The sequence below is a fragment of the Trichosurus vulpecula genome, chromosome 6 (genome assembly GCF_011100635.1).
Source record: "Trichosurus vulpecula isolate mTriVul1 chromosome 6, mTriVul1.pri, whole genome shotgun sequence".
In the NCBI taxonomy this organism is placed as follows: Eukaryota; Metazoa; Chordata; class Mammalia; order Diprotodontia; family Phalangeridae; genus Trichosurus; species Trichosurus vulpecula.
The window spans coordinates 213,871,131-213,886,068 of record NC_050578.1 but is presented as its reverse complement, the minus strand read 5'-3'; the positions used below and the strand labels follow the sequence as shown (position 1 = coordinate 213,886,068).

General features: G+C 38.1%; 1 protein-coding gene across 2 annotated transcripts in view; it reads left to right on the top strand.

The window, feature by feature from the left end:
* MAEA (macrophage erythroblast attacher, E3 ubiquitin ligase) overlaps window positions 1-14,938 on the top strand; it is a 130,358-nt gene that overhangs the window by 30,586 nt on the left and 84,834 nt on the right. For both annotated transcript variants that reach the window (XM_036762345.1, XM_036762344.1), the window contains exon 3: window positions 290-493. In XM_036762345.1, the coding sequence (XP_036618240.1) occupies window positions 290-493 (204 nt within the window). The remainder of the gene's footprint in view (window positions 1-289; window positions 494-14,938) is intronic.

Here is a 14,938-nt window from a genome sequence, read left to right as displayed (position 1 = left end):
TGTCCTTCTGCATTTTAGTCAGATTTTGTATCAGTTGAACAATGAATTTTTACTGGTTGTACCTGTGAATTCATTTAAGTTTTACTTAAATTTTCCTTGGCATCTGTTTTTGAAAGACTTCATTATATTGACATTTTGTCCAGGTTTTACATTATAGAAGATTAGTATGTGCCACATTGATTTTTTTTAATTGACTTTAAACAGTTGTGATGACAGGCAGTTAAGTGTCATGTGTCAGCTGTATTTGTGATGCCCAGGCTAGCTCTTGTTCTTTGTTCTAACACCATAGGCAGTCGAATCGATCCAAGCTGAGGATGAGAGTGCAAAGTTGTGCAAACGCAGAATTGAGCACCTTAAAGAGCACAGCAGTGATCAGCCAGCAGCTGCCAACATGTGGAAAAAAAAACGCATGGATCGCATGATGGTGGAGCATCTTTTGCGCTGTGGCTACTACAACACAGCAGTCAAACTTGCCAGGCAAAGTGGCATTGAGGTAGGTGTGCGTTTTCTCATGGGATTTGTAGAAATGGAGAAATGGGTCATTTCTCCAGATAAGTGTTGCTTAGTACATTAATGAATAGTGTTAATAAATGTTCCTCAAATGTACATCTTTGCCAGAGCCCAGCTCTTAATAGGTACAGTCTCATTACTTTGCTTCTCACTTCCCTCCAAAGGACCTACGGAGCCTAGACAGCTGCTGGCCTGTTTGTGTCAAGCAAGATCTTAATAGGGTGCATCAACATAAACAGAAGAGGACTTGTTAATGGGACATTTTAATGTCAACAAATATAAACAAGGACAGTTATTAGTTCAATTCAGTGTCGACAGATAGTGAAAATATATGGAATTTAGATTGTTGTATAGTTTTATTATGCAGACATTTATTTAAGTTTCTGTGCCTATCTTGGCATGTTGGCCAGTCCTTCTCTTGGTTGGTTGGATTATTTTAATTTAGAATAGATTGAGTATATTTAAATGAACTTTATTGACTAATTTGAGGGAGGTATAGAAGCATTAAATTTTTCAATTTTCTGTTCTACCTTGAATGCATTGAATTTTTTTTTTTTTTTGCTTATGGAGTCCTTTTTTCAATATGGTGAAACTGTTTTATCAAAATAAACACTGAATTAAAGGAGCCAGGAACGAGTAGATGTGCCTCTAGAAATTTAGTGGGTTTTCCTCCCCATATAGGAAATTTTCATTTTTTTTCCCCTTATTTAGTATTGCTTTGTAACTAGTTAATTAACAGTGAAGGAATATCCTTTGTACAAGTGATGTGTGTATTTAGCAATGATTTTTTTCTCTCCTGGTTTTTTGAAAATTGAGAGTATGTGATTAGAGAAAATTATAGAGGAAGATTTTTTTCCCCATTCCAACATCTGATTTTATTTTGTTTATTTTCCCTTGGAACTAGCTAGTTGGTCAAAATAGTGTTACAGTTAAAAATTTTTTTAAAGTTTCCTTTATAATTTTATTCATTGAGGTATGGAATGCATTTGGATGTCTGATTTTTAAAAAAAAATTGAAAAGGACTCCATTTTGTAGATGGAAGATAAACTGTCTTTTAAAACTATGATGATATCAACATAACAAAAATGAAAGTGAACACCATCTCTATCTCTATGGTTTACATAATGTAAGAAGAGGATACCTTAAGGACATGTTGTGCTGGAGCAGATCCAGTCAATCCAGCCTTCTGCCTGTCTCTGGGCATTATTATTTTCTATGACACATAACCCTGAAAATTAGGAATGAGCCCTATGCCCACAACCACCACTACCACCACCACAGTAATAATAGTGGTGATGAACTTCTTTTATTACTATGTTATGGATCTACCCGCGACCATTTCAGAACCCTTCTTCAAATGACTTGTGAATTAATAGGCATGTAATTTTAGAATTGGAAACCATTTTACAGATTATCTGGTTCAAGTCTTTCATTTTACAAATGAGAAAACAGAGACCCAATGAAGTGAGGTGAATTGATTGCTCAGGATCATACAGCCTGTTAGAAAGCCAGACCTGGATCTTGAAGGGGTGGAGCCAAGATGGTAGCTTAAAAATAGGGACTCACTTAAGCTGTCCACCAAATCCCTCCAAACACCTATAAAAATGACTAAACAAATTACAGAGCTACAGAACCCATGAAATAACAGAGGGAAACAAGTCTCCGGCACAAGACGCCCTGGATGGCTGCTAGGAAGGGTTTATTGCATCATGCTGGGAGCAGAATGCAGCCCAACGTGGGCCTGCTAGGACAGACCAGGCATGGAGTAGATCAGGCCAAGCAGGCCTCAGGGCCATGAATCACTGAACTGTGGCAGTTACCAGACTTCTTAACCCACAAAGTCAAAGACAACAGAGCAGGTCAGTGAGAAAACTGCTGGATCTGGGTGAGGGAAGTGCACAGTTCGGCCTCAGCCCCGGGGCAGTGGAGGTGGCGGCAACAGCAACAGTACAGTGGCTGCTTCTGGCCCCAGGCCTACAGGGTGGGAGGAATCTAGCGGCTGGTCAGAGCGGGAGTGCAGAGATTGCTTTGCTGGCCCTGAGGCAAGGTTCTCTTGCTTTGCCCTGCTTGGATCTGGGTCGCGGTCCTGGTTGACGGTTCTTGGAGGAGGAGGAGCACTTGGGTGGCAGAGCTTTGTGGTGCGTCATACCACCTCAGAATAGAAATAGCTCTGAAAACAGCAGCCCCAAACCCCTGAAGCTTGGGATAAAGCACTCTATACTCTGAAAGCAGTCATACCCTGAGAAAAAGCTCAAAAGTCAATTGGCTCGGAACATGAGCAAGCAGTGAAAAAGACCCAGACTATAGAATCTTTTTTTGGTGACAAAGAACATCAAAACATACAGCCAGAAGAAGTCAACAAAGTCAAAACGTCCACATCAAAAGCCTCCAAGAAAAATATGAATTGGTCTCAGGCCATGCAACAGATCAGGGCAGAATTAGCCAAATGGAAAAGAGGTCCAAAAGACTGCTGAAGAAAATACCACCTTAAAAATTAGAATGGAGCAAGTGGAAGCTAGTGATTTTATGAGAAATCAAGAAATTATAAAACAGAACCAAAAGAATGAAAAAGTGGAAGACAATGTGAAATATCTCATTGAAAAAACCACTGACCTGGAGAATAGTTTCAGGAGAGATAATTTAAAGATTATTGGACTACCTGAAAGCCATGATCATTTTTCAAGAAATTATCGAGGAAAAGTGCCCTAACATTCTAGAACGAGAGGGTAAAATAGAAATTGAAAGAATCCACTGATTGCCTCTTGAAAAAGATCCCCAAAAGAAAGCCAGACGTGGACTCTAGTTTTACTAATCCCCAGAGAGATGTGGGTTTTACTATCATACCACTCTAAAATCGATCCTCTTAACATATTTTGGAATAATATGTGTTTGGTTATATGTGTATCATACCTTCATTAACTAGAGCTCAGTGAACTATTGAACATGTGTATGCATGTTTACGCACAGAGGCATGTACATGTCTGTACATATACATAGCTTAATATATGTATAGTGTATAGATTTTAAAGATTTTTTTGTGTTAAATAATCTACAAGCTTTATTTTTCTCCTGAATGAAGAATTTCAATAAGTATGTAGCTTAGTTTGCTTCCATGTGTTGACCATTAGTATTAAGACAGCTAAGTGACACAGCACTAGACCTGGAGTCAGGAAGACCCGAGTTCAAATCCAGCCTCAAGACACTTAACAGTTGTGTGATCCTGGGCAAGCCACCTAACTTTTGTCTTCCTCAGTTCCCCTTATTTGTAAAATAGGGGTAATAATAGCACCTGCTTTGATAAGAAAAATGAGAAAATATTTGTAAAGCACTTTGCAAACCTTAAAGCATTATTTAAATGCTAGATATTATTATTACTTCTATATCCCAGTTTAGAATCTGGGTTGAGAGGAACCTTGCTCAGGTCATCCAGACTTTTCTTCAGAGTGAAACTCCCATGATCGGTTTGGGGGGAAGGGTAAGACAAGGAGGAGGTGAATCAAAGCCTTGCCTTCTGAGAAAATAGTAGTAGTAGAGACTTGCTTTTTTTTTTTTTTTTACTTAGGTTATTAACTGAGACTGACAAGTCAGCCATATTTCCTGGCTTCCCTTTTCTCTTGTTAAACAGCAGCATGTTCTCATATTTCTCATGAATTCTACTTTGTTAACCTCATCCCAATTGACCATGCATACCCCCAAAAGAAAATCATTCAAGGGCAACCTAAGTAAAAGCAATTTCATTTATTGATATTATAGCCAGATGGTTTTAAACTAAAAGAAACAATATAAAACTATTTTAGAAACAAAACAAATGATTGATTTATTTTCTTTCTCTGTGGTGGCCATTTAAGAGAAATATTAAGAATGGGATAAATGAAGAATAGGAAGTAGAAAAACAGATATATAGACCCACAGTGACACCTGCACAAAAAGAAGTTAAAAAAAAACCTAATGGAGCAATAATCTTCTCTTGTGGACTTGCAGGCTCTTGTCACTGAAGACTGGCAGCCTTTTTTGCAGCTTTGCAATGCTAGCCATGAACTGCATAGCTTAACGTGTTCCACCAAAGCTGGTGAAAGGAGGAGGCCCAATTTAAGGGCTGGTGGCTTCCCACCCTGACAGCACACCCTGCTAACATCGAGAGGAGAGCTGTTCTTTTAAACAACTCATGTTCAGGTTTAATCAAATTGAAAAGCCTAACATTGATCTTTTTTCTATGAACATAGATAACTGTTATTAGGAAGATAATGGCAGTGATCTTTCAGTGTTTAGAACAATGCAATCAAATGCCTTTTTTGTGAAGCTTCATAAATTTCCCACTTCTGGTTGTTACAGAGATTATGTTCAGCAAGTTTACAAATTATTTTTAGAATAAAATATTTTGAATCAATCAGAATCTGATGACTGCCTCCTGCCTTTTAATTATATAATTTCTAAGCCATTGGGGGAGGAGGGGAAATTCTATTTCTTTTCAGTGAAGTACAGTTAAAGCTATATTTTGATAATTTCTGAAAATTGACAGTTAAACTTTCTAGACTAACGACAGTGCTTTACTTATTTGAAATACTTTTGTCGAAAGACCAACTGGAAGCTAAGAACCAGAAGACCCTAAACAGCTAAACTTGCTGTGTTTCTTATGTTCAGTAACTTTACTCATAGGAAAGTTTCTTTGATTTCACTGACAATATTACCTGTTCTTACTTGACAAACAATTCTATAAGCTTGATTAGATTAGGTTAAACGGATCTAATATACATTAACATTTTCGATCCAGTTTGTGTTTGGTGTCTCCCATGTGCAGAGTACTGTTCTAGGCACTGGGATGCGGAATTTAAAAACAGCCCTTGCCTTCAAGAAGTTTACAGTACGACGGGGGAGAAAGGAGTATTAAGATATGTGCACTATAAGAAGGATACAGGATCAAAAGTGACAGGGGGCTTGGGGGAGAGAAATACCTAGACATACTTGTTAATTTTCAGTAAAGAAGAAAACAGAACCTATTACACAGAAACTTGAATAGCACAGCCTGGAACCTTTTAGTTGTGCTCTACTCTGGCTGTGTTAAATGTGCTCATGGCCCAGAATTATTAAGCAATGATTAAGTTATATTCAGTGTACTCTGTTTAAAATGACTGGGAAGCTTATAACCCATTTTCAAAAGGTATCTATTAAAAACCTTTTTAAAAATTGTGCTTATGATGTTAAACTGAGCTACATGAAACAACTCATTCCCTGAGGATTATTTGAAATATTGAACTAAAAAGTGTAGCAAAAGGCCCATGTGTAGCTTATTTAAATAATGAAAATTTGAGTGTGACACTTCCTGAGTGTTCTTGCATTTGATATTTCATTGGACCTGATGATAACTGTGATGTATAAAAAGTTCGAGAGACATAATTTCTGGGTAATTATTTTATTAATCATGCTAATATTAATTAATAAAAGGGGTCAGTGACACTCTCAAATGCCAAAGACCCCTCATGGGACCCACTCAACACTTACCTGCCCTTGGGAGAGTGGGTATTCCTGAGCATGACAATCAACACTGATTGGTTAACAGTGAGAAGAATGAATATTATATTGAGAGGTGGGTTTATTCTAATGAGGGGCTGGAGGACATGACTGATCACTCAGTCTTGGTCAGAGAGACTTATCTGTACTCATATCACCCTATCTAGGGCAATCTAGACACAAGGAAGAAGCCACTTTTTCCCAGATCTGAGTAAAACACAATGGGACAAAATCCATCAATTAACCTAAATTAAAATTTCTTTATTTCTGAACAGATCTGAATTTTTCCTCTTATCAGCCCTGCACTTCAAAGGCTGCCTGAATAACCTTCAGGGACTGATTTCTGAATGAGGAAGTAGAAAAGGGGAAAAACCCTAGTCCTAATTCAATAATTGGTTATTAATATGAGAAATAATCATTTCTCTCATAACTGTGGTAAAAGTAGTACAAATACTATCCCCATTTTAATGACAAGAAACCTGAGCTTCAGAGAGATTGAATCATGGAGCTAGTAATGGCTATGCTATATTCTGATACCAAGACCAGTCCTCTTTTCATGTCACAGTAGAACTTCCTCTTACATATATTATCTAATTTCATCATAGTGATAGTCTTATGAAATCTCCTGCACCTAACGTGTCCTTTAATTGGAAGGGCAGATCTTTTTTTCCATACTAAGTCTGTCTTTACAGAGCTATTTCGACAAAGAAATTTATTAAAAGTGTATTGGTCCATCATGTTTTCACTCAAGTCACCAACAAACTCCCAGTCCCTCCCTCCCCACCCATCCCCTAAAAAATAATTCTGAAAATAGTTGAGCAACATTGACTAACAGTGTGGATTTGTACCACTAGTGACATATGCTGTCTATTTATGTTCTAGTGATTAAGAGACAGGAAGGCTGTATCCTTTAAATTTGATAATATGATACCAATATGGACATCAGAGGTGGCATGCTATTTTTATTTTATTTTTAAAATTTATTTATTTGCCTCTCAATGTAACTGAAATGTAGATAAACATTCCCTCTACTTATGTAGATTTTTTGGTTATGTATCTCCCTGACAGTTTAAAATAAAGAGTTCAGAATTGGGACTATCACAACAAAAATTATTAAAAAAACTAATAGTTGTAAAGCTACCTAAGATTTGCAGAGCACTTTACAGATGTTCCAAGGATCAAGTGAGATAATGTCAGTATGCATTTATTATGTACTTAGTATGTGCCAGACACTGTGCCAAGCACTGGGAATACAAAGAGAGGCAAAAGTCAAGGAGTTCACAATCTGATAGGCAAGACAACACTCAAAGAAGCTTTATACAGGAGAAATAGGAAATAATTCACGGAGAGAACCAAAATTAATACAGATTGGGGAAAGCTTCTTGTAGAAAATGGATTTTAGCTGGGACTTCTAGAAAGCCAGGAAAGTCAGAAGGCAGATTTGAGGAGGGAGGGCATTCCAGGCATGAGGGACAGTCAGAGAAAATGCTAGGAACCAAGAGATGGAGCGTCTTGTTTGTGGAACAGCCAGAAGGCCAGAGTCACCAGCTTGGAGAGGGAGGTGTATAAGGTGTAAGAACACCGAAAAAGTGTGAAGGGCTTCAAATGCCAGAGGATTTTCCCTGGAGGCATTGGGGAACTACTAGAGTTTAATGAATTGGGGTTGGGGGAGGGGGAGGGGGTGACACTATTGGACCACTCTTTGAAATGTAGTCATCGTTACTGAAATGAGACTCACTCCTCTGAAGTCCAGTTGTTGAGTTGGCTTATTTAGTGATACTGTGGGAGCCAAAGAGACTAATAGAAAATCAGTGAGAACCAGTACTGCCTGTATTAGAAAAGGCAGAGGATGCCAGAGGGACGGGAAGTTTGCTTCTGGCTGCTTCTGAGGTGGATTATGTTTGGAAGACCGGAGAAAAGTTGTTCTCCAAAGAAAGAATATCATTTGTCAGACGAGCTGCAGAAGGGAATTTCTGCCGAGGGTGACAGGTTGTACTAGATGAACTTAAAGATCTTTTTCCAACTCCAAAATCCTGTGACATCTCCGAAATTGGTCTGGATGAATTCCAGACATTGTTGCCTTTAGTAGCTGGTATTTTGATATTAACAAGGTGCCCAAAACACTTGAAACTAAACTGAGAGAGGTAAGAAACGAGGCAGTTATGGTCACACCCAAGACGTGGCCCTCATTTTTGAGACAAGAAAGCATCCCTGTGTTTTGGCTTTGTTTGAACTTTCTACATGAGTTTGGAGCTTTGGTATTTGAAATAAAAAACATATCTATTTTTGTATTTGAAAAAGAATTACCCTAACAACTCTTGGTTTGATAACATTGGAAAATTTTAACTTGCCTGAAGGCCTTCTGGAGTCACAGACTTCAGTTCTGAACAAAAGTGTTCCCAAATTAACGAGATTTATCTTTTCACTCTTGAAGAATCTATAATTTGCTTTTTCCAGGTTGTCTGAGTTTGAAAAAAAATGACTAGATTGTTTTTCAACAACTGGGAACTCACTGAAATGGGAGAAATCAAGTATTCAAATCCAGCAGGCATTCGTTGAGTACTTACTGTGTGCAGAGCTGCACTGGAGTTCAGGAAGAGAGAGGAATAACTCGGGCCCTTGTTCTCTAGGAGCTTACATTTATCTGTATCTTTTTATAGTTAAGAGGTCTCTAAACTTTGGGTAGAATGCAAGTACAAACGCAAAACTTGGAAGTGAATGTCTTCAGTCTTAAAGTTCTAAAAACAGTTGAGAAGACTTCATTGCATCTGAGGCATTTTGTGGCTTGGTAGCATAGAAATGTACAGTCATAGGCTAGCCATGCCATGGGCGGATCTTAATTCCCTAACTGAGCTCATTATCTTTCTCCCTAGACACCAAACTTCATTATTGTGGAAGGAATCACTATCTTTCCAGCCACCCAGGTTCCCAGCCTAACTGTCATCTCTGACTCCCCACTGGAACTCCTCCTATCCAGTATCTAAGATCTTTCACATTATGCACCTCCTTCTCTCCTCTGATGCTTTCGCTGCCTAGGTGCAGACCCACGTCACTGAACACCTAGACTATTACAGTAGCCTGCTATTTGGTCTTTCTGCCTGAAGTCTCCCCCTTATCTGGTCCATCTTTAACTCAATGTTCAAATCAGTCTCTTTCTGAAGTGCAGGTCTGCTCACAGCCCCTTTTCCCTTTCAGTAAACTAAAGTTGTCACCTATTAATTCCTGGATCAAAGTTAGAATTCTTTGGCAGTCAGAGCCCTTCACAACTTGCCCCTCATTCCTTTCCAGGCTTCTTACATTTTACTCCCTTCATATTTCTTTCACAAGACACTCCATATCTAGACTTCAGAAATTTTCACTGGCTGTCTCTCATGCTTGGAATTCTTTCCCTCTTCATCTCCACCTTCTGATTTCCTTCAGGTGCCAATTAAGATTACACTTTCTAAGAGAATTCCTTCCTAATCCCCCTTAATGCTAGTCCTTTCTATCTAAAGTTTATCCTAGATATACCTTCTTAATACCTACCTAGTTGTTTTCATGTTGTCACCCCCATTAGAGCTCCTTGGGAGCAGATATTGTCTTTTGGCTTCCTTTCTATCCCTAGCACTTAGTTTGGTGCTTGGCACTAGTAGGTGCTTAATGTATATTTATTGACTGACTATGAACCATGAATTCTAAGTGGCACTTCCTAGTTCATTCCCTGTGTTCTTTTTTAAATTAAATTTTATTTTTAATTTATGGAGTAAAACAAACATTTCCATAAGATAGTATAATAATAAAGATGATTGTACACGAAACTACAAATCTGCTGTACTCAACTTGCTATTCCTTTCAAATATACAACAGAATTACCGTGTGTTTTTCTTTTTTTTCCTTCCCTCTCCCCTTCCCCCATGTTCTTCTTTAATGAAGTGTGCAGCCTTTCATCAACAAAATTGAACCTTTTAGCTCTGTATTTTTTCTGTGCTTAAAAAGATCTGTGACTGCACAGGTAGGGCTGTGCCCTGCTTGCTGGGGAGATGACCACCTTTTATCTGTATAAACTATAAGCCTCGGAAGAGGGTTTCAGGAGTTGCTGTGGTCACAGGAAAAATCACCTGGTGACAGGACTTTGCCCTTTGAGGAGGAGCCTAACTGCCTGTAGCTAAGCCATTGCTCTGAAGTTTACTCTTCCATCTTGAAGCCATGAAGGACCTAGGTTCATTTTATTTCTGTAAAGTGTGTGTGTGTCTGAGATCAGAAATCTACTGTAAATATATGGCAGCATGACATTGAAGAAGAAAGTAGTCCTTTTGCCTGTTTCACGTGAATTTAATTATCAAATGTGTGATTAGTAGTTATTTTATAAATATTGACTTGGAAGAAAAGACACTCTATTCAGTATTCCTTCATTATAGACAGGACTGGCTTTTGCTGTTACTGCTATTTCTCATGGCCACAGCTACATCACTTTCGTGTTGGCTTTCATGGATCTCATTTCTGCAGACTCTAAATCTGTTTGTTTTCCCTCCACTGAAGAAGTCAGTATTTTTTTTAGCTTCTGTCTTATTGTATCAGCCAATCAACAAACATTTATTAAGCACCAGACTCTGGGCTAAGGGACGGGGGAAGCAGGTACCAAAAATGAAACAGTCCCTACTCACAGGGAGCTTACATTCTAATAAAAACAGGAAATAACTCTGCAGCTCTCTTTGGTATAGGATTTTAAGACCAAAAGAATCTTGTTGAACATTTCTATTCAATATGACATTTCCTCTAGTTAACTTCTAGTTACCACTATTTAGGTTTCCCAACGTGAGACTGCTTTAAATCTGGAATAGTTGAGTGTGGCCTTGCCCTCCCATTTTTTTTGCTGTGTCAGGAAAAATCTGAGTAAGTATATAGAGGTTTCTCCCTCAGATGGCAAATTAATGGAAGGTGGTATTTCTCTATACTGCCCATACCATATATTACTTTATGGAAATTAATGTACATATTATAGTATAATTTCTAATCAGAACAAATCTAAAAATTTAAAGTACTTCTAGTACATTTTTTATAAATGTCTGAACTTTGGAATGAACTTCAAGTATTTAGTCTCAGTAGTAAATATAAATTATGCCAAGTTCACAGATTGAGGTAACTGAATAGAAGGAAATATATTCATCTAAATAACAGATGATGTCTGTGTTTTCTTTAAGGTTTTAATCACAACTGTACTATAGGGTACATAGTATAGATATTATGCTCATTTTTCAGATGGGGAACCGGAGGCTGAAATGTTGTGACTAAATCATGGAGCAGGCACTTAAATCCTTCATTAAGTGATCTAATAATTAAGCAATATGAAGTGCAATGAGTAAAATATACATTTGCTAATCATTAATTACTTTGTTAGCAGTGAATCAAAGTGTTGAGCACATGATATGTTCAGATCACCGCTAGGCACTTAGGGGGTTCATTTTTATTAAATAAAGATGCATTTCCCTCACAGACTTAGCATGGGGCATAAGTGCCATATGCCTTTCATGTTCTGCTTCTCTCCCACCTGTGCACATCCTGAATACCCCTTTGTAGTGAGGCACTAGCCTTTTATTAATGGATTTGTCTTTAGAAATGGCCAAATTAATTTTATTTACCCTTAATATATTTGCTAATTTCCATCATAATCACTATTGATAAAAGAATCCATAAAATCTTAGCTTGTCCTATTTTAAGGATTTCTCTTTTCATTTTCTTGAATAACAAGTTCTAAAAGACACTGGTTATATTTAATTTCCTTTGTTTATTTTGTATGATATCACAATTATACAAAAGTACCTGCTTTCAGAAACTTATGATCTAGTTGGTAAGATAAAATTCATTCATACAAATGCAACAGGGAAGTAATTGTGCAAGGCAGTGTGTGATGAAATACCAGTGACAACTTCAGAGAAAGGTTATATGAGTTCACAGGACATCAGCACTTTGATAAATGCGTTTGATGTCCATGATAGCAGCATTTTATGGCAGTTTCCAAATGACTAGCTTTCCTTCCTTCTCTATGCTCACTTACTGGGCTTATCTGCTTTCCATGGGAAACCTATCAGTCAACACAAGACTGCCCAGTGTGACCACACATACTGTGTTACGTAGAACAGTCACTGGATGGGGGCAGCCCCAAATTATCGAGCAAGAGGCTCTGGCAGTGAAAAGATAAGGAAAGCCAATGGTCACACTATACCAGAAGAGCAGCATTACCCCAGCACTTCATACTTTATCCTCATAAAGAAGGAAGTATATTTTTTCTTATCGCCATTATGCACTCAGTATATTGTGATCGTTGTTATATATGTTTAAATGTATTTTATCTCCTTTGTGTCTTAGACTCTAAACTTCTTGAGGACATAGGGCACATCTTATTTGTCTTTGTATCCTAGCACAGTGCTCTTTGGCGTTTAATGTTTGATCGAAGGCGTGCTGCTGCCATGTGTACTTTTTTAAAAATTATTCATTTAATATTTTTAGTTTTCAGAATTGATTCCACAAGATTTTGAATTACAAATTTTCTCCCCATTTCTACCCTCCCCCCCCCACTCCAAGAGGCATATATTGTGATTGCCCCCTTCCCCAGTCAGCCCTCCCTTCTGTCACCCCACTGCCCTCATCCCCTTTTCCCTTAATTTCTTGGAGGGCAAGAGACATTTCTATGCCCCATTGCCTGTATATCTTATTTCCCAGTTGCATGCAAAAACAGCTTTTTATTTTTTTGAACATCTGCTTTTAAAACTTTGAGTTCCAAATTCTCTCCCCTCTTCCCTCCCCACCCACCCTCCCTAAGAAGGCAAGCAATCCAACATAGGTCACAAGTGTATCATTATGTAAAACCCTTCCACAATACTCATGTTGTGAAAGACTAACTATATTTTGCTCTTTCCTCTCCTTTCCCCTTTATTCAATTTTCTCCCTTGACCCTGTCCCTTTTCAAAAGTGTTTGCTTTTGATCACCTCCTCCCCCTATCTGTCCTCCCCTCTATTGTCCCCCCTTTTTTATCTTCTTTCTCCTTTCCTGTGGGGTAAGATACCCAATTGAGTGTGTATATTATTCCCTCCTCAGGTCAAATCTGATGAGAGTGCCTCCTCTTCCCTTCCTACAGAACTGATTTTTCTTGCCACTTTAATGTGAGATAATTTACCCCATTCTCTCTCTCCCTTTCAGCCTGTCTCAATGTATTCCTCTCTCATCCCTTAATTTGATTTTATTTTTTTAGATATCATCCCTTCATATTCAATATATATATATTATTTGTGTGTGTGTGTGTATATATATATATGTATATTCCCTTCAGCTAACCTAATACTGAGGTCACATGAATTATACACATCATCTTGCCATGTAGAAATGTAAACAAAACAGTTCAACTTTGGTAAGTCCCTTATGATTTCTCTTCCTTGTTTACCTTTTCATGCTTCCCTTGATTCTTGTGTTTGAAAGTCAAATTTTCTCTTCAGCTCTGGTCTTTTCACTGAGAAAGCTTGAAAGTCCACTATTTTATTGAAAATCCATATTCTGACTTGGAGCATGATGCTCAGTTTTGCTGGGTAGGTGATTCTTGGTTTTAATCCTAGCTCCATTGACCTCTGGAATATCATGTTCCAAGCCCTTTGATCCCTTAATGTGGAAGATGCTAGATCTTGTGTTATCCTGATTGTGTTTCCACAACCTCTGAAAGTTTTAGTGTAACTGTCACAGAAAAATGATTCACTTTATTATTGTAGTCACTTATTATTTAAAAGTGTGTAAATATGGTTTTGAGAATTCCTAGAAATTCTAATTTCTTATTCCTAGACCTGAAGATTAATTTGTCCGGAATTTGAATACATTAGTTGTCTTCAAGTGTCTGAATGACCATGATGTGGAGACAGGATTAGACATGTTCTGTTTGACTTACAAGGACAGAGCCTAGAGTAAAGTATAAAAACTGCAATGAGTCCATTTAGGCTCAATGTCTGAAGAAAGTCTTTATAACAATTAGAGCTATGCAAAAAATCCTCTGGCTCTTAAGGATGTGCCCTTTTCACTGTGAATTACCAGGCTAGTGCAGCAGCCAGGGGAGAGGTAGAGAGGGCCTGACTTAGGCTGGTGTTTGGTCATGTGAATGGGGATACAAAGAAAGGCATCCAGGCGTTAGGAATCTCTCTACTGTTCTTTCCACCATATCACACTATCTCCCTTGATTATAAAAACTCCGAATTGTTGGATGGGTTGGGGTTTGGGTTTGATTTTTCTACCAGAAGCAAGTTGATATATGATGTAGCTGCTGTGGCATGAAGGACTGAATTGGAGATAGTTTGGTCAGTACATAGGGTGGCATGGATACTGACCAGGGGAGAAATGCCAGAACTTGCTCTCTAATGGAATGTCTGTCACTTTGCTTTAGGTTTACATGTTCCTTTCCATTAAAAGATACATCAATCAGTGTATGACCTCCTAGACAAGGTAAACTCACTACTTTCCCAGAAAATTTGTTCTTGATTCTTGGGCTGAAGTTGAATCTTTTTACCCTCCAAGTAGTCATTGTCTTCCCTCTCCATTTACTATATCCTTTGTCTTGCGGCTGAATGCAGTGTGCCCCTCCTTCCCTCCTTGTCACCTTCTTCTTGCTTGGTTTTTCCAGGTTTAGAGGGCGTGCCCCTCCCCCATTTAGAATAGTTCATTTGAAGGTGCCCTTGCAGAGACACTTAAAACGTTTGTGCAGTTGCTAGAGCTCCTGAAGGGTAGTTTGAGGACTCCTATTCAAATCCCTCTCTGGTACTTAATTGTATATGATGACATGTTAATACATATTAGTACACTTGGACATCTTAGGACACTTCCCCTTAGTTTTCTTATTTGCAAAATTGGGAGTTAGACTAAATGACGTCTAAAGTTAGGATACTGTGAAAATTTTAATCATGATGA